The sequence below is a fragment of the Cynoglossus semilaevis genome, chromosome 11 (assembly GCF_000523025.1).
Source record: "Cynoglossus semilaevis isolate Cse_v1.0 chromosome 11, Cse_v1.0, whole genome shotgun sequence".
In the NCBI taxonomy this organism is placed as follows: domain Eukaryota; kingdom Metazoa; phylum Chordata; class Actinopteri; order Pleuronectiformes; family Cynoglossidae; genus Cynoglossus; species Cynoglossus semilaevis.
In genome coordinates, this window is record NC_024317.1 from 11495850 (window position 1) to 11513533 (window position 17684).

The window sequence follows — 17684 nt, forward strand, 5'->3', positions numbered from 1 at the left end:
TTTTTGTACCTCAAACGCGGTCTCCTGCAGAATCGCTCAGGTGGTACAGAGGCAGAGCTACATCGGGAGAGGACCTTGCCGGTGCTCCTCACTCACTGAGCAGAGTTGGAAACCATGCTGGCAACATCCTGGCCCCTCTGGATGTCCCAGGAAGGCAGAAAAGAACATATGAGAAGGTGGACACTCTGGAAATGGGTATGGTTGGCCAGAGCGGCCTTTCCTCACCAGAAACACCTGGACCAGACTCACAGGTAACTGCAATGTTAGCCTTTTCACCTTCTACTTCAAAATGTAGCTGTATGCAGGTTTTTCTGGAGAAATCAGACATTAGTGACTATGCTGTAATGCCTAGGAAATAATTTCACTTAAAGGTGATACTTTTACACTAGTTGTGTTAAACACTGAACATTATAATTCCATGAAAGAAAGTAAGGCATGGCAAAACCTTTGAGCACTGCAGTGCAGAATTGCAACCAATAAAAACGTTCATATGTAGCTGGGTTTAGAGTGATCCATGTGTGATTGGATATGTCAGAACAGATTGCAACCTGTTTTGATCAGTTGGAGTAAAACACACGGCTTAGTTTGGCGTAGGATTAATGCTCATTTTGTCCTACTAGCACATCACATTTCCTTTGTTCCAAGTTCCCTGACACAGACAGATTAGTCCTTCCAGAGCATAAAGAGATGGTGGAAGAGACCACTAGACTTCAAGGCATTCTTTTTCAGGTGCACACGATTGAGTACAGCAGCAGTTTTTGGTGGCCCTGGTGGCTCGGATGGGGGGGTGGGGGGGGGGGGGGGGGGGGGGGGGGGAGGACTTTGATGTCACCAACTAACATTTTAGGGATTATTGACCCACATGTCAAAAATTCCTCTGTGTGAAAGTATCAGTGACACTCCAGTGGGTTTTGACCTCAATTAGGTTCCAATCAGTGTCAAATGAAAAATGCAAATTAAATTACTGTAAAAACTGGTGGTTATCTTAAAAGCCTCTGCTGAACACAGGCTCTCACAGATTCTGGTCCAAAATTAGTTTTTCTGGACAACGTGGTTTTGCTCAGAGCCTGAATCAACATCAGAGGAAGTAAACTATGGTCATTTCTGCAAAGACCTTGAAAATGAATGTTTTGGTAAAGTTGAATGGTTTGTTTTCTTTCCCAGTCCATTATATGTGACTTAGTGACGACAAGATGCTTCCATGTGTCCCTTTTTCTGAGAGAAAGTGTGTTTTTGTTGTTTTTGGTTGTCTAGCAGTGACCTCTGACTCACCCACTAAAACATCAGCTCCTTTCAACTGTGTAACTTGACTTTCAGTCGATTCCAAATCTTCAAACTACTATATTTTGAGAAACCAAAGCTTAATATCCAGCTTACCTGGCAGAGGTCAGCACTGTCTTCATGAAAAGGGGCCTTTAGCCGTCAGTGTGTGACTGATTTATGTTCCAGTAGTAAATATCAATGTTCTTAGTTCTGGCCCAGCATCCCTGGATTACTAGTTGTCCTATAATTGGAGCTCAGCCTCTTTATGTGGTCATAAACTGCAGAGGTCAGAAGGATGTTTTGTTGAGAGCAAAAGTTGAATTTCCAAAAAAATGAGCCAAAGAGAGGAACTGACTCAAGGCAGCTGCGCCACAATCTGCCCATCTGCTGAAGAGTCCAGTGTTCACCAAGAGTTTTTAAGAAGTTACTCAGTAATTCTGCTGTATCCTCGTCACATATTTGGTGTTGTTTCTACCTATCCTCATTTTAAACTAATGTTCTCCTCCTGTTCTACTGCAGGCAGGAACCTTGGAGCTGCAGGGCCAGCTGGAGAGCAGAAAGACGGACACAACAGACAGCCGCACCGCCTCCCTGGGCCCCCACCACTTCACTAGCCGCGACAAAGATAAAGACGATGTGTCAGAAGTTAGGGCACGAGGATGCTCCTTCCACCTCTCGTTCGGCACCCTGCGGCAGCCCCCACCTCCTGACAAGGGCATGGAGGACTGGGCTAGCAAGCACCTCAACCTGCACACTCAAGGGCTATTCCGTCGACGCGTCTCCATCGCTAACATGCTTTCATGGAACCGTGGCTCCATCAAAAAGCCCATGCTGGTCACCAGCGATCGCACTGTCAGGAAGGAGGCCTGTGAGATGTTCAAGCTGGTCCAGACATACATGGGAGATAGACCTTCTCGTCTGGACCGCCGCCACTGTGCCCTACTCATCATCACTAAGTGCTGGGACATGCCAGGTCTGCGGGATGAGCTCTACGTGCAGCTGGTGAGACAGACCACATGTAACTCCAGCCCCAGGAGCCTCGCAGCAGGGTGGGAGCTGATGGCGGTCAGCTTGGCTTTTTTTGCGCCTTCACCAAAGTTCCGCTGCTACCTGGAGGGCTACATTCAGAGACACACAGACCCCACCAGCGACAAGAAACGTGAGTTTTTAGACTGAACCACATCTTCTTTCTTCTCTACGTCGTCCCGTCTGTGTACCCCAGATGGAAGTTTATTTGATTAAATAATACAATGGTTTCATTTTCATCTTTGATTCTGAAGAATTGAAACTGTGGTGTGATCATTTTAGAGAGTCCAGTGCTGTTGTTTTACTTCAGACAAACACTTGACAATGTTTTCTTTTTTTACAGTGACTTTGTTCATATTGGACCAGCAAGAACTAAAGTTGAAGAAGAATTCAAAGTCCAGAAAGAAGCGAAAACAGAACACAGACGAGGAAGAGGGTGAGTGTTTTGGTTAGATTCAAAATAAACAAAAAATTTTGACGCAGTTTTTCTTCTTCTTCTGATGTATGAAAGTGCATTGTCCTCTAACGCTGCAAAATAGTTATGAGTCAGTGATGACTAAAACAGCTTGGTTCTTTGAAGTCAATGACTGGACTCAGACTCAGCTGTCTGCTGAGCTGTTCTGCCCCCCCCCCTCTCTCTTTCTCTCTCTCTCTAGTCTCACATTATGCGTAATGTGTATGAGCATGTTTCTGCTTTAGAGCAGGAGAAAGAAGTGCGTGAGCTGCTCACATGAGCTAGAGAAAAGGGAGCTAAAAAACGGCTGATACAGAGTACACACTGATACACCACACCCTGTAAAAGTACTACAATTATGGATGCAGTGTGTAAAGCATGTCAGATGAAAATTTCAAAATGGGCAACCATCAGTTCAGTGAGAAAAAGACAGAGAAGTGTACCTGTTTCTGTGACTAAAGAATCTTCTATTTCTCTTGACTCTGAGAGTAACTTTAGTTTCTGGCTCAACCTAGATAGGATGTTAATACCCCGAGAGTGGCAAATAACATCTTTATATTTTGATTTAATTTTTTTGACATTTTTTTACTTGAGATTTACAGGAAATAGTTTACTGCTACAATGTAAAGGAAATACTGCTGTTAAAACACATTTTCTTTTCATATAGTATACTGAAATAAATGTGCACAATGCTCTTCTTTTTAATTAATTTCATTTTGCGCTCAATTGCACATAATCATGGGATTTATCACAATAATTCTAATCATTGCTCACATTGCTAACTGTAACATGTTTCTGAGATCTTTACCTTGTATGCTATGAAAATGTGAACAGTAAACTTTAATGACTCATTAATTTAATTAGACACACACTGGAGTTATGAAAGCAACGTCTAACATTTCATAAATGTCTTGTGTGCTGGACATATCCCTTGAGAATAGTACTGATCATTTCAGAGATATTTTCATTGTTAGGGAAACAAACTGGAAACATTTGCAAACATCTCAGCTTACCTGGACTGTTGATCTCATTATTGTGTGAATCCATCTGGACTTTTTTTCCCCCTCTCTATCTGGTTACCAAGACAACACTAGGACCGACCCACACAACAAACAGATTTTCAATAAAGAAAGGTCTGTCCCATAGAACCTGTTATAAACATTATTACATCCTTGTGACTAGACGAGATTTGAAGACAGTAATGGTGAAGCCAGATCTGATCTCATGGGTTGAAGTGATGGATCCAGGAGGCTATTTTGATGCCAAGTGTTTTTCAAATGCGATCAGATCATTCCGACCTAATGGTAATACCAGATATGGTCTACATGGGGCCTTTGGGGGTTCTCTCTAACTCACGTGTCTAGAAGCGTTTCTGTTTAACAGATCACAGAGGTGGAAGGAGGTCATGGATCTCAAAGATATATATTTTTATTTATGCAAGTCACTTCAAGCATATTTTCTCCTGGAGAGGAACCTTTGGAAGTAAATTGGTAAACAATGTCTAGTGCTGTGTCAGATGATTTTGTGTGGATGCACATACAATTGAGACATTTAAAAAGGTTGAGCAGGGAAAGAATACAGTATGTGGGTTAGGAATGTCAGAAGGTTGAGTAGGATTTCAATGGACCACACTGTGAGTCATCTCAGTAGCAACCTCAGTGACTTCAGTGGTTTAGAAGCCATTTTAGAGGCTACCTAGTCATCGGCGTTGCCTTCATTAGACTGACCACAAAGTCAAGATACGGTGATGATGTCATCAGAGAGGAACTCCCGTCCACTCATAGTAGATACCACCGCAGCTGTTTTACACATTGTCTGTGTGACTCAGGATAACTACTCCATGCTGGAAAAAGCTTCCAACAGTGAGAGGTCAGAGAGAAAAGTTCTCAGCACTGACTAACAACAAATCTCTTTGTGGAGGCCAAGGTGTCAACAGGAACCAAAGTAACAACGAAGATAAAACAGAGAAGGAAAAGCTTCAGATTTCTTTAAGGAAGTACGAATATACACATTCACTTTGGACAATTTAACAAGGAGACAGTGAGGCTGTGCCTAAACAAAAATTAGGGTTTACAACGTCCCCAACGTACATCGCTTCAGTGTAACGTTGCTGTTTTTCACAAATGTATTAAGAAAGTCTTGTCATTACGACGTGCGTCATTAAAACTAGTTTGTGAGCGGAATGAACGAAGGACTTAGACACAGAAGAAGGTTTGTTTACATTCACCGGTTGTCACCCCTTCATTATGGCTCCCAAGGCTAAGTCAGACTCTTCTGATGTTTTTATGTCCTAGTTTATGATGTCACCACGGTGTTAGGGTAGGTGAGTGACATACTTATGAACAGTTTCACATATATTTTTTGAATTTCTTTATTAGATTCTCTTCACACAATAATTCAGGACGATCTGATGGTAAACTGTCTGTAGCAGTTGTAGAATACACTCTGTATAAAGCATGTATTTCCTTCAGTTCCCTGGCTGATTTTAATGTCATTGAATTTGATGCAAATACAGCAATGCTAGTTGAGTTTTAACACACCCTTTGTGTGTTAAAACACAAAGAGTGTTCCAACTCTGCCCCCTATCTTTTATCTTGAAATCCTCTGTTTGATAAAAAACACTTATTTTTACCCCACAAAAAAGAGAAAGTAATTTAATTGGACACCACAGTAAAACAAGTAGTCATAGACACGAGTCTCCTGTTTTCAATAAATCTCTTTTTTTTTTGTCTGTTGGAAATGTGATGGAATGTGTTTGTTACTTTTTGAAACCCCATCAGCAAGTTCTGTCAGACATCCATCTGGCCTGAGTCCAGGCTGGAAAATCTGACAACATGAATAGACACCACAGAGGCTCAGTGTTTGTTGTGAACCAAGAAAAAAAAACCCTAAGAGATGTGACTATTTTTATGAAGCCTCCAGATAAACCTACGATTCTCTTTGCTGACACTCTAAGAATTAGAAGTTTTTTCACGCCAAGAAACGTCAGGTATTTTTACTCCTTGTGTTTGTCGAAGTACACCCTGCCTACTTAATTGCAGTTCTTTTTAAATGAGGCTCTACAATAGCAGCTGTATAGGGCACAGAGCAGAAAAGGAGTCTCTGCATTTCTCATTATCTCTCTGGAGACCGTTTTATGTGTATACACGGATAAATCACTCCAGCCCTGAAAAGACAGAGTGCATCTCTTCCCTAAAGCTGCTCTTCTGCAGCAGTAAATCTTCCTGTTGCCTGGTAGTTAGGACGATGAACTTCTAATCCCCACATGCTGATATCACACCAACATGTCTGTCCAACGTACTGCCTGTCTCTCATTCTGTTAGACATCTGTGAGGGAAAAGTCTGCTTTTGTCGTTTGTGGGAAATTGTGTGTATTCAGTAATACCATGGAGGGTGAATAACAAAGCTGATTCAACAAAGCTGGGCTCACTTTGAAAGAGTTGACTTGATAAAACAGGAAGTCGCATTCACTTCTCAGAGTTCAGTTTGCTTTCACAGACATGGAGCATATCAATTAATACTTTGGGGGCATTCAGTTTTGAGTAGCTGTCTGAGTGCAGATGAGGCTACTGTTTATATTTAAGAATGTCAAACATGGTTAAGTCGGAAAAGTAGATATAGTAGAGGAAATATACATGTGCATATGTTGATAACAGTCAGAGAAAACAAGTGGTGAACAGTAACGACCCATTTTTGAATGTACAGTCCAACAACGTTTGAAAAACATAATAATATTAACATTATTATTACTATTATTATTATTAGAGGGATGAGAAAAGATGTTTTTTTTCTCACAGGTTTATCATTTTCTATTTCAAGAAAATTCCAAACCCATACAGATCTTTGTCTGCTGCCTGATGGTACGTTATCTCTGACTGACTCTGCTCTGTGGTTCTTCATTTTAACAGTCAAACTGGATGTAAAACCTCTTAAGACTCTGACATTGTTGTGTCTATCCTCACTGTCTAACTCTGCTCCTCATGATAAGATGGCAGATGATCCTCAATAGTGACCCCTGTAGGCAGCAGCTGAAATAGTTCAAAGTAGTTTAATTATTTATTTGATTATGATCTGACTGTACATACTGTATATAGTGTTTGTAGTTCAAATGTGTTACCTTAAGAAATGTGTTTATGCCAACACATGTTGTAAAATTTTACACATTAGACCTTTAAAAGGTAGCTTCACTGCTGAAAACAAATGGGATAACCCTGCAACACCAGAGCTCTGCTGATACAGAAAAATACGATCTTGCTCAGCTATTTATAGCCTGTTTTTTGAAATGCAGTTCATTAATCTTCTGCCCCACATTTCTCTCTCCTTACAGGCCTGCCAATCAGCACATATGCCAAGTTCTGCCATCGCAAACTGCTGAAGGTGTCTGTCATCGGAGGCAAAAAAGTGAGTTCAAACCATTTTTGCTATCACAGGAAATGTATTGTCCCTAAAAATATTTTGTACTGTTTGGACCTTTACCTTACTTGACCTTTACACACACATTAATTTCACTGGACAGTTGTTTAGACTGGTTAAGATCTGATGAAGACAAAGAGGTGGAAAGTGGAAAATTAAATGATTTGACATCATTAAACCGTCGTCATTGGTGACATTTCCAGGAACCATGTTATTTCTCTTGTATCTGTGGTTCCAAACGTGAACAAACTCAAGTATTTTCATAGAATCAAACCTCTTCTTTGACATCCACTGCTGCTGTACGACACTTTATCTCCAAGTGAGTATTATACTAGCTCTTCAGTTCAACACAAAACTGGATTTAAAACCTAAGACGTCAGAGACACTCTCTCACAGAGACAAGACTCAACTTGAACCTTTCCTCTCCTGACTCAGACTCAGATGGGATTAACTAAGATTTAACTTAAACTTTCCTTTTTCTCCTCGAGTCACTCCCTAGTTTTAAAAATTGCCCACTCAACTGCCACTTAGGAAAAATAAAAATGTGACTATGTTGCTGTTTAGGTAAACTTTTAACCAAGTTAGTCACTCTCATAATGACTTTCTTATGTATCCTTTTCTGACCTTGAAACTAAAGCACATCTAAGTTTCAGTATAAGCTGCTACATTTCATCGTTGTCCATTAGACGCAGGGTTCTGGGCAGGATTCATGTTTTTTCTCGTGGTTCTGCTGGTGGTCATGTCTTTAAAGATGGTGCCTGACTGTCAGGTGGTTATTGAAGTTGTATGTGGAGATGAAAACACTGCAGGTGCTGCTGACTGTCTGTCTGTCAGTTCATCTTACAGTGTTGTTCCAAAAAAGTCGACTGATTCACACGTGAGTCATGGCAGATAATCTCGCAGACAGAGACCAAATTACAGGCTCCCTCACACAGTCACAGACATGAACACAGAGCTAATACAGCTGCGCACACACACAGTCATCTTCCTTGTTACACACTGCTAGTAAATCTGCCTCTCTCCTTTACTGTTATCCACCCAGGGTTTACGTAAGCCCACACTGGAGGAGGTCGATCACAGCCGTCAGGCCATCATCACACCCTCCCTCTTCGGCAGTTCTCTGGAGGAGGTGATGGAGAGGCAAAGTGAGCTTTTCCCAGACAGGAAATTGCCGTGGGTGCAGGTTCAGCTTTCCCAGTACGTCCTGGCTCTGGGCGGCGCTCAGACTGAAGGAATTTTCAGGTAATGCACTGACAACAGTATGTCCCAACATGATCGGCGTGAGAACCGACAATCTCAAGAAATAAAAACAGGCTGTGTGTACTAATTATTGAATTTCACTGGTGTATCGTTGATATTATAGGTGAATAAATCAAAAAATGAAACAGCTTTACCTGGCATGCCTTAGGCTGTAGAAAAGATTGATGTTGATGTATTTTATCCATTTAATTTTTTAAATGACAAATTGTCTTTTATTAGTAATGCCATTACAGCAACAACAACATCTGGTTTTAAACATAAAAAAGTGGTAAAATAAACAAATGGAAAGGCTGACAGAGACCAGGAGCAGATTACCACAACTTTAATCCAAGTTCTGTCAGACAAGCTGGTAAAAGACCAAAAGGTTCAGTCTCAGAATTTTACAAAAAAAAGAATTACATGTTAAAACAACAATACACATCAGTCTAGGTATTGGTTGGAGTATCGGATCCCTAATTATCACCACCTCTACACCTAGTAAAGGTGTTTTAAGACACAGTGAAACAGCCGAGGAGCCTGTCAACTACATCATATGTCTGTCTGTCCCACAGGCAGACCTGTGGGTGTAATGGGATTCTTTATATTTTACTGAGGCCTGGTCACCTCTTATATGTGACATGGAGGATTTTTCATGGAGTCTGTTCTACATAAAGTTCAAATTCAGCTGAAAAAGCATTGTTAACCTAAAACTAAAAAAAAAAAAACAGCAAAAGTAATGATTGCTTTGAATAACGTCAAATATTACTTCAAATCCAGGGCACAAAAAGCTCTGGTAAGATTAAAAAAAAAAACCCAGGCATCATCCAACAGATAAAACAGATCCAAGCTCAACAGATGGTGGACCTTGGACATGTCCTTTGTGTGTAAACACGGGTGTGTGGTCCAGTGCAGCCCATAATTTTAAGATCTGTCTGTGTACAATACATAGTAGAGATGGTTGTACAAACACAACCCTGCCCCCCCCCCCCCTCCGTGATTGGCTTTAATTTGGTTTTTCATAATACATGTTTTGTGTAGAAGATTACCAGAATGTTCCCTCAGGTAGTGTTTGTCCAAGGCTGTTCTGCAGCAAATTGGATTGGATTGTGTGTTCAGGCCTGACTGGAGTGTTGAAGTATGTGTAACCTCATATCATTTCAGGTGTGGTTTTGTTTTGATAGTCAAAAAAGAGAGAACACAGCAGTGCACGCCTCCAGAAGCTGTTTGGGTTCATTCGGCTCAGAACTCGGTGGAATTAGAAGGCTCTCTGGTGGTCATCGAGTGTAAATGAATTGTGTTGTTGTTGTTTTTTATCCTCAGGGTCCCAGGAGACATAGATGAAGTGAATGCTCTGAAGCTTCAAGTGGACCAGTGGAGGATCCCGGAGAACCTCTCAGAACCCAACGTTCCTGGTGGGTAGAGGACCTTTGAACTGTGTGTCTGTGTGCGATGGTTTTGAAAGTACTAAATACATTGATGTGTATTTTTGTACTTCAGCCTCTCTGATGAAGCTGTGGTACCGAGAGCTGGAGGAACCACTCATCCCCATGAACTTCTATAAACAATGCATCAACAACTGTGATGATCCAGTGGCTGCCATTGCTGTGGTGCAGTCTCTGCCTGAGCTCAACAGGCTGGTGCTGTGTTACTTCATACACTTCCTGCAGGTAACCGCCCTGCTGACACGCTGTTAGAGAACACATCGACACAGAATCACGTGATGTGCTCATGCTCAACATCTTGCTCCGAGGCTTTGACTTCAAAGTAGCAGAAGTAGAGTAGTATGGAAGCACTGGCTAAAATGAAACATGTCCACACTGATCACAGAATAGTCTGTCAAAAATCTGTCAGCAACTTAATCGTTTTCTCCTATTGTTTATTAACTGGAATGGGAACAGGTCATGTCATGTTAACCAAGCCTACCCGCGGCTACACCCACTGTGCACCTGAGCCACACTGACTGGCTTTTCCTTTTGTCTCCAGGTCTTTGCTCAGCCATCCAACGTGGCCATAACCAAGATGGACGTAAACAATCTAGCCATGGTGATGGCCCCAAACTGCCTCCGGTGTCAGTCGGACGATCCCCGTGTAATCTTTGAGAACACTCGCAAGGAAATGTCCTTCCTAAGGATGCTCATCGTTCACCTGGACACCAGTTTCATCGAAGGGGTGGTGTGATTACCCAGACCTCAGTCCTTCAAGCATCTTCAGCACTGCTCTTACAACGGATTGTGATCAACACTGGCCCTGTTCAGATTACACTGGAATCTCAGATCAGTCGTTCCCCTTCTTAGAACACTGGGAGTGCGAAAGAGCCTAAACTTAGCACCACTGCGACACCAACACACCTCCCTTTGTTTTGCTTTATGTTTTGGACAGTATCAGAGTCTTATTGATATCAGCAGTGTGAGCATGTGTTTGTGTGTGAGTGTGTTTGTAGGAGTTTGTCTTGGTATGTAAAAAAAGAAGACATTTTTCAGATTATCATGTACAGAAGTTGAAATGTTGAAAAATATGAGTAGTCCTTTAACAGTCACGTATTAATAAGCTCGTCTTCCCTGTTTTAATGTGCGTGCACTGAGAGCTGCACTGCTACTACGTTTTAGAACAAGAGCAGAGTCTTTACTGCAAATAAGTTGTATGGATACCTGGAAAAAATAAATATGTTTGATACAGTCAAGTCATAGATTCTCACACCACTTTTTTGTTCAAGTCAAGATTAAAAGAAGAAAGAATTATGTTTTAAGGCAACTAAAGTATATGCTCCTTCTGAGAAGAGCCATTCATCCTGGTTGGAGATTGCCCTAAAGCCCCACAAATTAACTCCTTAAACCAGGGGTCACCAACTATCTATAAGGGCCAGAATGTTTCTGGGGGCTGCACACTTAAATATATTTTTTTTAAAAATCACATTCTGGTCTTTCATTATTATTTGATGTTTATTTTAGAATCCAGTCCCTGGCCAGATTGGACAGTTCATCAGGCCATATTTGGCCCGCGGGCTGCATGTTGAGGGTCAGTACCTTAAACCCTCGAATCACAGTTGATCAAGTCCTTACTTTCTGCTGATATGACAAAGACGGTTTACACTGTAGTTAAACACAACTACTTTGGCTTTGCAAATGGGTGAAATAGTTTTTTTAATTGGATATATTATAGAGGAAGAAAGAATATCTTTGATCACAGATGTTTTCCCCCATCTTCGACGATTACTTACCATAAAAATATAAAGACACTTAGATCAGGATAATGTAAATATTTGTTGTATTATAAAAAAATTCAAGGTGGTCTAACGCTTGTCCACAGTACTGTGTACATCGTGACCCTGATCAGTTTGCAGACAGATGTGTCAAAGGACGTTTGTTTCTGTTGTGTTGTTTTGCTCAGGACAGTTGATAAAACTGGTTTCAGATGTCAAATCTGATAATGGCCTCTGTAATAGAATCAACATTTGCAAAGTGGAGTGCTATTTGTTATTGATGAAGCTCGTTGTTTCTCCTCTCAGGCTTTCCTAGTGTCAGTGGAGTTCAGTGTGTTGGCTGTATTAACTCTCTGTATGTAAGTGTATGCTTGTGATCCAGGTCATCAAAAAAAAAGGAATTTGTAATTTACCATGTATGTCTCTGCATACCAGTCTGCCGTCAGATCGCAGGACTGCTGAAGACCTTTTTGTCATGTATGTATACAAGTGTGAGCAAACTTTATTGTGAAGCTGTCCAGAAGTAAAGGATTGTTTATTTGAAAGCATTTTTCTTGTATGTTTGTTCGGCTAGTACTACTTCATAGAGCATCTTTACCTCCTCCTTTATGGCATACTTTGAGCGATATGTCAGTTACAAATTATTGAGTTAGAAGTGATCTTTCATTATAAAGGACAAGAATGGAAACCATTGCAAATTTTATGTTTAGTGATTTTTGACCAAGTTTATTACTGGATCAGAAATGCAGCCTCAGATTATCATCTGAAGAGGAAGAGATATCAAATGTGAGGCCTTTTCCCTGTGCCTGTCTGTATGTCCTTCCAGGGTTTATGGTGTTTAGGTCATTAAATCAGGCCATTGTAAATCTCTGTCTCTGAGCAGTTCCTGACTCTTTGTATCTAACCAGGGGTCTTTAGTTGAAGATCTCCACTAACCCAGTTCTGATGTACAGTACAAAAGGAACTTTTTTACATTTAGGAATGACAGCAGACTCACTGGGAACAAAGTAGACTTCAATCATTTTTATTCACTTACCTCACTGTAGTCAGTGGATCTCAGTAACAAAATTAACATCTCTATAAATGAATAGTTAAACAGGTGAAACTATCGCGCCCCTCTGTGGTTATTTTGTGGTAGCTGCCGGAAATTACTTTTTGCAGGATGGGATATCCGCGGTTTTTTCACTGAGGGTTGAAAGAGTTGAAAGTGTTTGAAAAGCACCCACAGAGAACCATGTTTTATTACAGCGTCTCTTTATTGTGGACTGTTTCAGCATCCAGAAGCCTTACTCCGTTTAATACAGAATGTACATTTCCCAAGACAGTACAAACAGCACCACACAATGGATTACTTGGTGAACTGCATCATCGGCTCTTCCTTTTCCTCTGAAGTAAAGACTTCACGTCAGTGTAGTCTGGAGGAAAGGTTGCTGAGTCATAGTTGATAAATGTGATATTGAAAATGTTGAGTCTTACTGACAACATGGAGAACTCTTTCTGACCATGAGAAAATCTGCAGTTTTTTCAAACACCATCTGGACAATGGAGAAGAATGAGGACACTTATAATAAACATTATAACTGAGAGATGTGAGGAGTAATAAAAATTCCATCTTCCGTGAGCCATTGTGTGTTTTATAAGCATAAGGTGTGCAACAACAATTTGACATTTTTCCAGTTTCACTATTATACATATATAAAAACAACAACATGCAGAATGTGGTAAACACGTAACATTCGACTCGTGGAGGAGCATCAGTGGTCATTGACATGGGTCAGTTATAAAGAGACATCTCTACATAGTCTCCATATACTTGACTGGCTTGTCTGGGTCTACAACCGTCTCCTTTTGAAAACCTCAGACAACAATGGACCACATACTGCTGAGCTGATAAAATATAATACAAAGCAATACTGAACAAAAGACCTTGCAGAATTGCGAACATTAGTATTACCACGTTTGTACAAGAAAATATTTCTTTTGACATCAAATTTGTAAACACGAGGGTAGCGTTCGGTTCTTTGCGCATGCGCAAGTCAGTGCCTTACTGCGCGCCGGTGCTGAAAGCGAACAGAAATTCAACTGCGTGATAGCGGAGGAGACAAGCTGGGGACATCGTGAGTTGAGCTTCAACGGCAATGCAACACGTCACTCACCGGCAGCCGAGACAAAGGCAGGATCGAATCAGGCGAAGACCGTAGATTCTTATGTATTCCCCCGCATTTCTCTGTCGTTTGTCCGCGGGAACACTTTGAACCAGGGCCCGCGTTGCTGGATGCAGCGGCGGAGACGGGACCGCATGTCGGCTTCTCCAGTTCAAAACAATCGTGACGAAGTAGGTATTAAGATGTTATATGTTTATTTCATCAGACCTATCTGTGCCTCGAGTGGTTCGTGTGTCCCTGGCTGTAGTCTGTAACATGGGTGGCTGCTGCTGTCTTTTTATAAACGGCTGCGCTGTGTGTCAGTTCAGGAAGTTTGAAGCATTTCCATCCACGCCGCCACTAAAGTCTGCCAAAGTAGGCCCAACGCGAGGCCGCGATGTGTTGTTTAACTGACAGCATCTTCGACCAATCGAGTGCCGGAATACCGCCTACTGCACTTTTCTTCGATGGATCTGATTTGTTGATCATTCTGTCGCACTAGGCAACTGTGGTTTTGGACCACGCCCTCTGGTTATAAAACACCGGACAATGAGGAGTGTGGCGGTAGAAGTGGACAAAAAAAAAAACTGACAAAGAAAGAAGAAAACACGTGTTCTCACGGTGGTTGTGATGACCACGGCTACGTTTTTCTTCTATTCAAGCCTCTTTAGCTAAACACCCAATGATTATAATTTAACGCACGACGATTTTTATGGAGATATGTAGAATAGAGCCTTGTCATGCTTCGTATTTATCTGCAAAACATGCGGTCTAATTGGATCATTATACGGGCTATCGTAGTGTCTCTTGGTTGAATGGGCAGAGCAGCAAACACGTGGGCTGAAGCAGCCTGTAGTAGGCAGCACAGAAAGCCCGTGTAGCTCAACAAAAAGACAAGTAACGATTACTATAAACATACTGTTACGGTAGAGGATATGTGAGAAATGAAAAAAATCTGTATTGTCTTCATATACCACAGGTGTAGCCCCTCACTCAAATGTGTAAACAGTGTGAGGAAGATGTGCTTGTAATTGGAATTCACAGCTAAGTGTTGCTATTTAGGTCATTGTACAGATTACAACCATCTGAAAAATGGACTTTTTGATGATTTAGGTTAGGTTCAGTAGAAACGGTTGAATCTTTTTCCTAGAGAAAAAAGTGAGACATAGTCAATGTCACTGTATATTTTATTTTCTCTTAAATATAAGAGCATTTATCTTTATCTGGCTTTGTCTGTACACAAGCAGTAACTGGATGCCATTGACATTTTTTTTGTTCAATGCACCTTGTGAGAAAAAAGGCATAGTTTACCCATTTGTGTCATTTTTTTTTTTATTGTACCTCCCTGAGGAAGACAAAGATGACAGCTAGAACACCAGGTTGGCTTTACTCACGGTTTCACTCGTAACCCCCGCTGAAATAGATGTACGTATGTAATTATTGATTATTGGTCCACATGTGTGTGCTTTGTGTTTTTGCTGAGTGCAGGAAAACAGCCTTGATGTGAGCAGCATGAGTAAGGTGCCCCCTAACAGAAGAGGGATAACATTTGAGGTGGGAGCGCAACTTGAGGCCAGAGATAGCCTCAAAAACTGGTGAGTCATGGCCTTTGTTTTTTTTCTGTCCATCCGGTAAATGCTCCACTCTTCGCATGTTTAGTCAGATTAAAGTTAATTATCATCTGGTTGTTTTGTGAATTCACTCCATTTGAGCATGTGTTAATTTTTTCATCAGATAAAGGGGTTGTTTCTTTTTTCTAAACCCAAGATCCAACTAGTTTTTTCACCACATTTACAAGTATTAAGTCTTTGTAAACAAGCAATTGGGATTAGGGTTGTTTTAAAATAACAAATAAAGAAAAGATTTCAACTGGGATTATTTACAGAAACACTGTAAAATACTGTTTGTGTCTGTGGGAGATGTTCTTCCCACGTTCTGTTTGAACACCTGAATGTCACACAGGTTACTTACGTGATGTTTTGGTTGCAACCGTATTTCAGCGCATACCACCACCTACTCTACGAAAGTGTGTAGTTCCATGGTATGACCACTGACTTTTTGAGAAATGCATCCGACTCTTTAGAGTCATGATTCATTTTTTTTATTTCAATCAATGCAAATTGTCGCACATTTGTATCAATATTTAATTGATTCACGATGCATCGTTACATCCCTAACAGTAGACTAACACAGAAACATCCCTCCCTCTGCAACTCAATTCATAGCTGAACATATTGTATTTTTGAACAGCCATGTTAAATTGGTGAGTTGTGACTCACTTAACGAACAGCTGATTAAATTCATTTTAACGTCATTTTTAGAAAAAAGTTGCAACCAAGTCATGTACATGTCATTTGTTGTGAAGTTGAGTTTTTTTCCTTATTTCTACCAAACCCTGTTCATTAGTGTACGTATGTGTAGATCTTTGGTCTCAATCATAACTGACGAAAATAGGAAAAGCATCAGGGGTGGGAGACATTTTATGCATCCTTATTGTCTCTTGAACGATTACAGAATTGTGTAGAAAAATTTCACCGTATTTTATTCACAACTAAAACTCTGACGTCAAAAACTGGCTCGGTTGAACTGATCATGTGGTAAGATTTCACTGCGTAATGTCCGATCCTTAACCAATTCAGTAATGACTGACAATCTTCCCCAGTGTTGGATCAATTAAGTTTAATCTAATGGAATGTAATCATAGGTTTAATCAAAGAGCGCCCCCTGAGGTTCAGCAAACATGACTGAACCAGAGCCACAGCTCAATAATAATATCAGTCAGCTGGCACCACCAGAGTTAGGAGCTGACGTGTTGTAAAGTGAGGATGGGAGATTGACAAGAGACACCATCAGTACTTCATTGTCACACACAGGCAGAAAAACAGACGACTCCTGTTGCTTCAGAACAGCCAACGACAAAACCTGCCATGACAGAGCTTCAACACAACTCCTGTGATGTTTACCAGCAGAGATCTGTGGGGTGTTTTGGATGATAAAAAGTGCCCGTTCCCTGCTAAACAAATTGCAGTTCTATGCATCATCGATGTTGGATGTGCTGCATCCTTTCTCCTTAGCTTATTGTCTCAAGCTGTTTTATCTAAAAACAGTTAATTTCATAATAGAAACATATAGCTTTTGAACTAACTTAGTTCAGATTAGATTGAACTGTATTGATCCCACACTGAGGAGATTGTTGTACTGCAGGGATGAAGGGACAGAGGTAAAAAGCTATTTTTAATGGAATCTAGTGCCATAATGGATGAATACAATTGTTGAAATAAAAAATAGGGATGGCTAATAATCTGGTTATTTAATAATCTATTTTGAAGATTTTTTTATGTAATGTATTTATTGTTTTAGTAGTGTTTAATAGTAATTTATAATCAGTTATCCTAATCACTGGTCTCAAAGTCATAGTCAAATCATAAAGTACCCAAAGATTCCCACCCGTAGAAATAATGAGATGGTCTAAATCAAGCGATATTGACCAATGGTCTGGTAGAAGCCTGGTTGTAGGTGATGACTAATATCTCTGTGTCTTACTATGTTTGACAGTGGCGTGGCTTTGTCCCTTTCCCACAGACACTCAGTGGTCAGTGGTTAGCTGACAAAAGCTTTTAGTCTCTGCTCAAGTAGCTCAGTGCAGTGGTATTAAAACAGAAGAGTCATTGACACAAACACTGATTTGAGTTTAATTAATTAATAAGACGTATTCTAAAAGTCTCCTGCTTGTGTCATAATGCTGGGTGTCGAAATGTTTTGTCCTGCAGGTATGCTGCCAATATAGAAAAGATTGACTATGAAGATGAAAAAGTACTAATCCATTACCGCCAGTGGAGTCACCGTTATGATGAGTGGTTTGACTGGACGAGCCCTTACCTGAGACCAGTAGACAAAATCCAGCTAAGGCGTCAGGGCCTGCAGGGTGACAGTTGTGTACCTGTAA

At 40.8% G+C, this 17684-nt stretch overlaps 2 protein-coding genes across 5 annotated transcripts in view; both read left to right on the top strand.

Moving 5' to 3' along the window:
* arhgap46a (Rho GTPase activating protein 46a) overlaps positions 1–13934 on the top strand; it is a 30043-nt gene extending 16109 nt beyond the window's left edge. The window contains exons 3-10 of the mRNA XM_008320533.3: positions 1–251; positions 1783–2422; positions 2633–2725; positions 7071–7144; positions 8199–8398; positions 9716–9807; positions 9893–10062; positions 10379–13934. The exon at positions 1–251 is cut by the window's left edge and continues 1163 nt beyond it. Of these exons, the coding sequence (XP_008318755.1) occupies positions 1–251; positions 1783–2422; positions 2633–2725; positions 7071–7144; positions 8199–8398; positions 9716–9807; positions 9893–10062; positions 10379–10573 (1715 nt within the window). The 3' untranslated portion in view covers positions 10574–13934. The remainder of the gene's footprint in view (positions 252–1782; positions 2423–2632; positions 2726–7070; positions 7145–8198; positions 8399–9715; positions 9808–9892; positions 10063–10378) is intronic.
* Positions 12847–17684, top strand: part of phf20a (PHD finger protein 20, a) — a 12449-nt gene continuing 7611 nt past the window's right edge. Inside the window, exons 1-4 of one of the 4 annotated variants that reach the window (XM_008320530.3) lie at positions 12847–13929; positions 15089–15117; positions 15227–15333; positions 17509–17680. In XM_008320530.3, coding sequence (XP_008318752.1) covers positions 15251–15333; positions 17509–17680 — 255 coding nt within the window. In that variant the 5' untranslated portion in view covers positions 12847–13929; positions 15089–15117; positions 15227–15250. The remainder of the gene's footprint in view (positions 13930–15088; positions 15118–15226; positions 15334–17508; positions 17681–17684) is intronic. The other 3 variants (XM_008320529.3, XM_008320531.3, XM_008320532.3) reach the window with 3 other exon arrangements.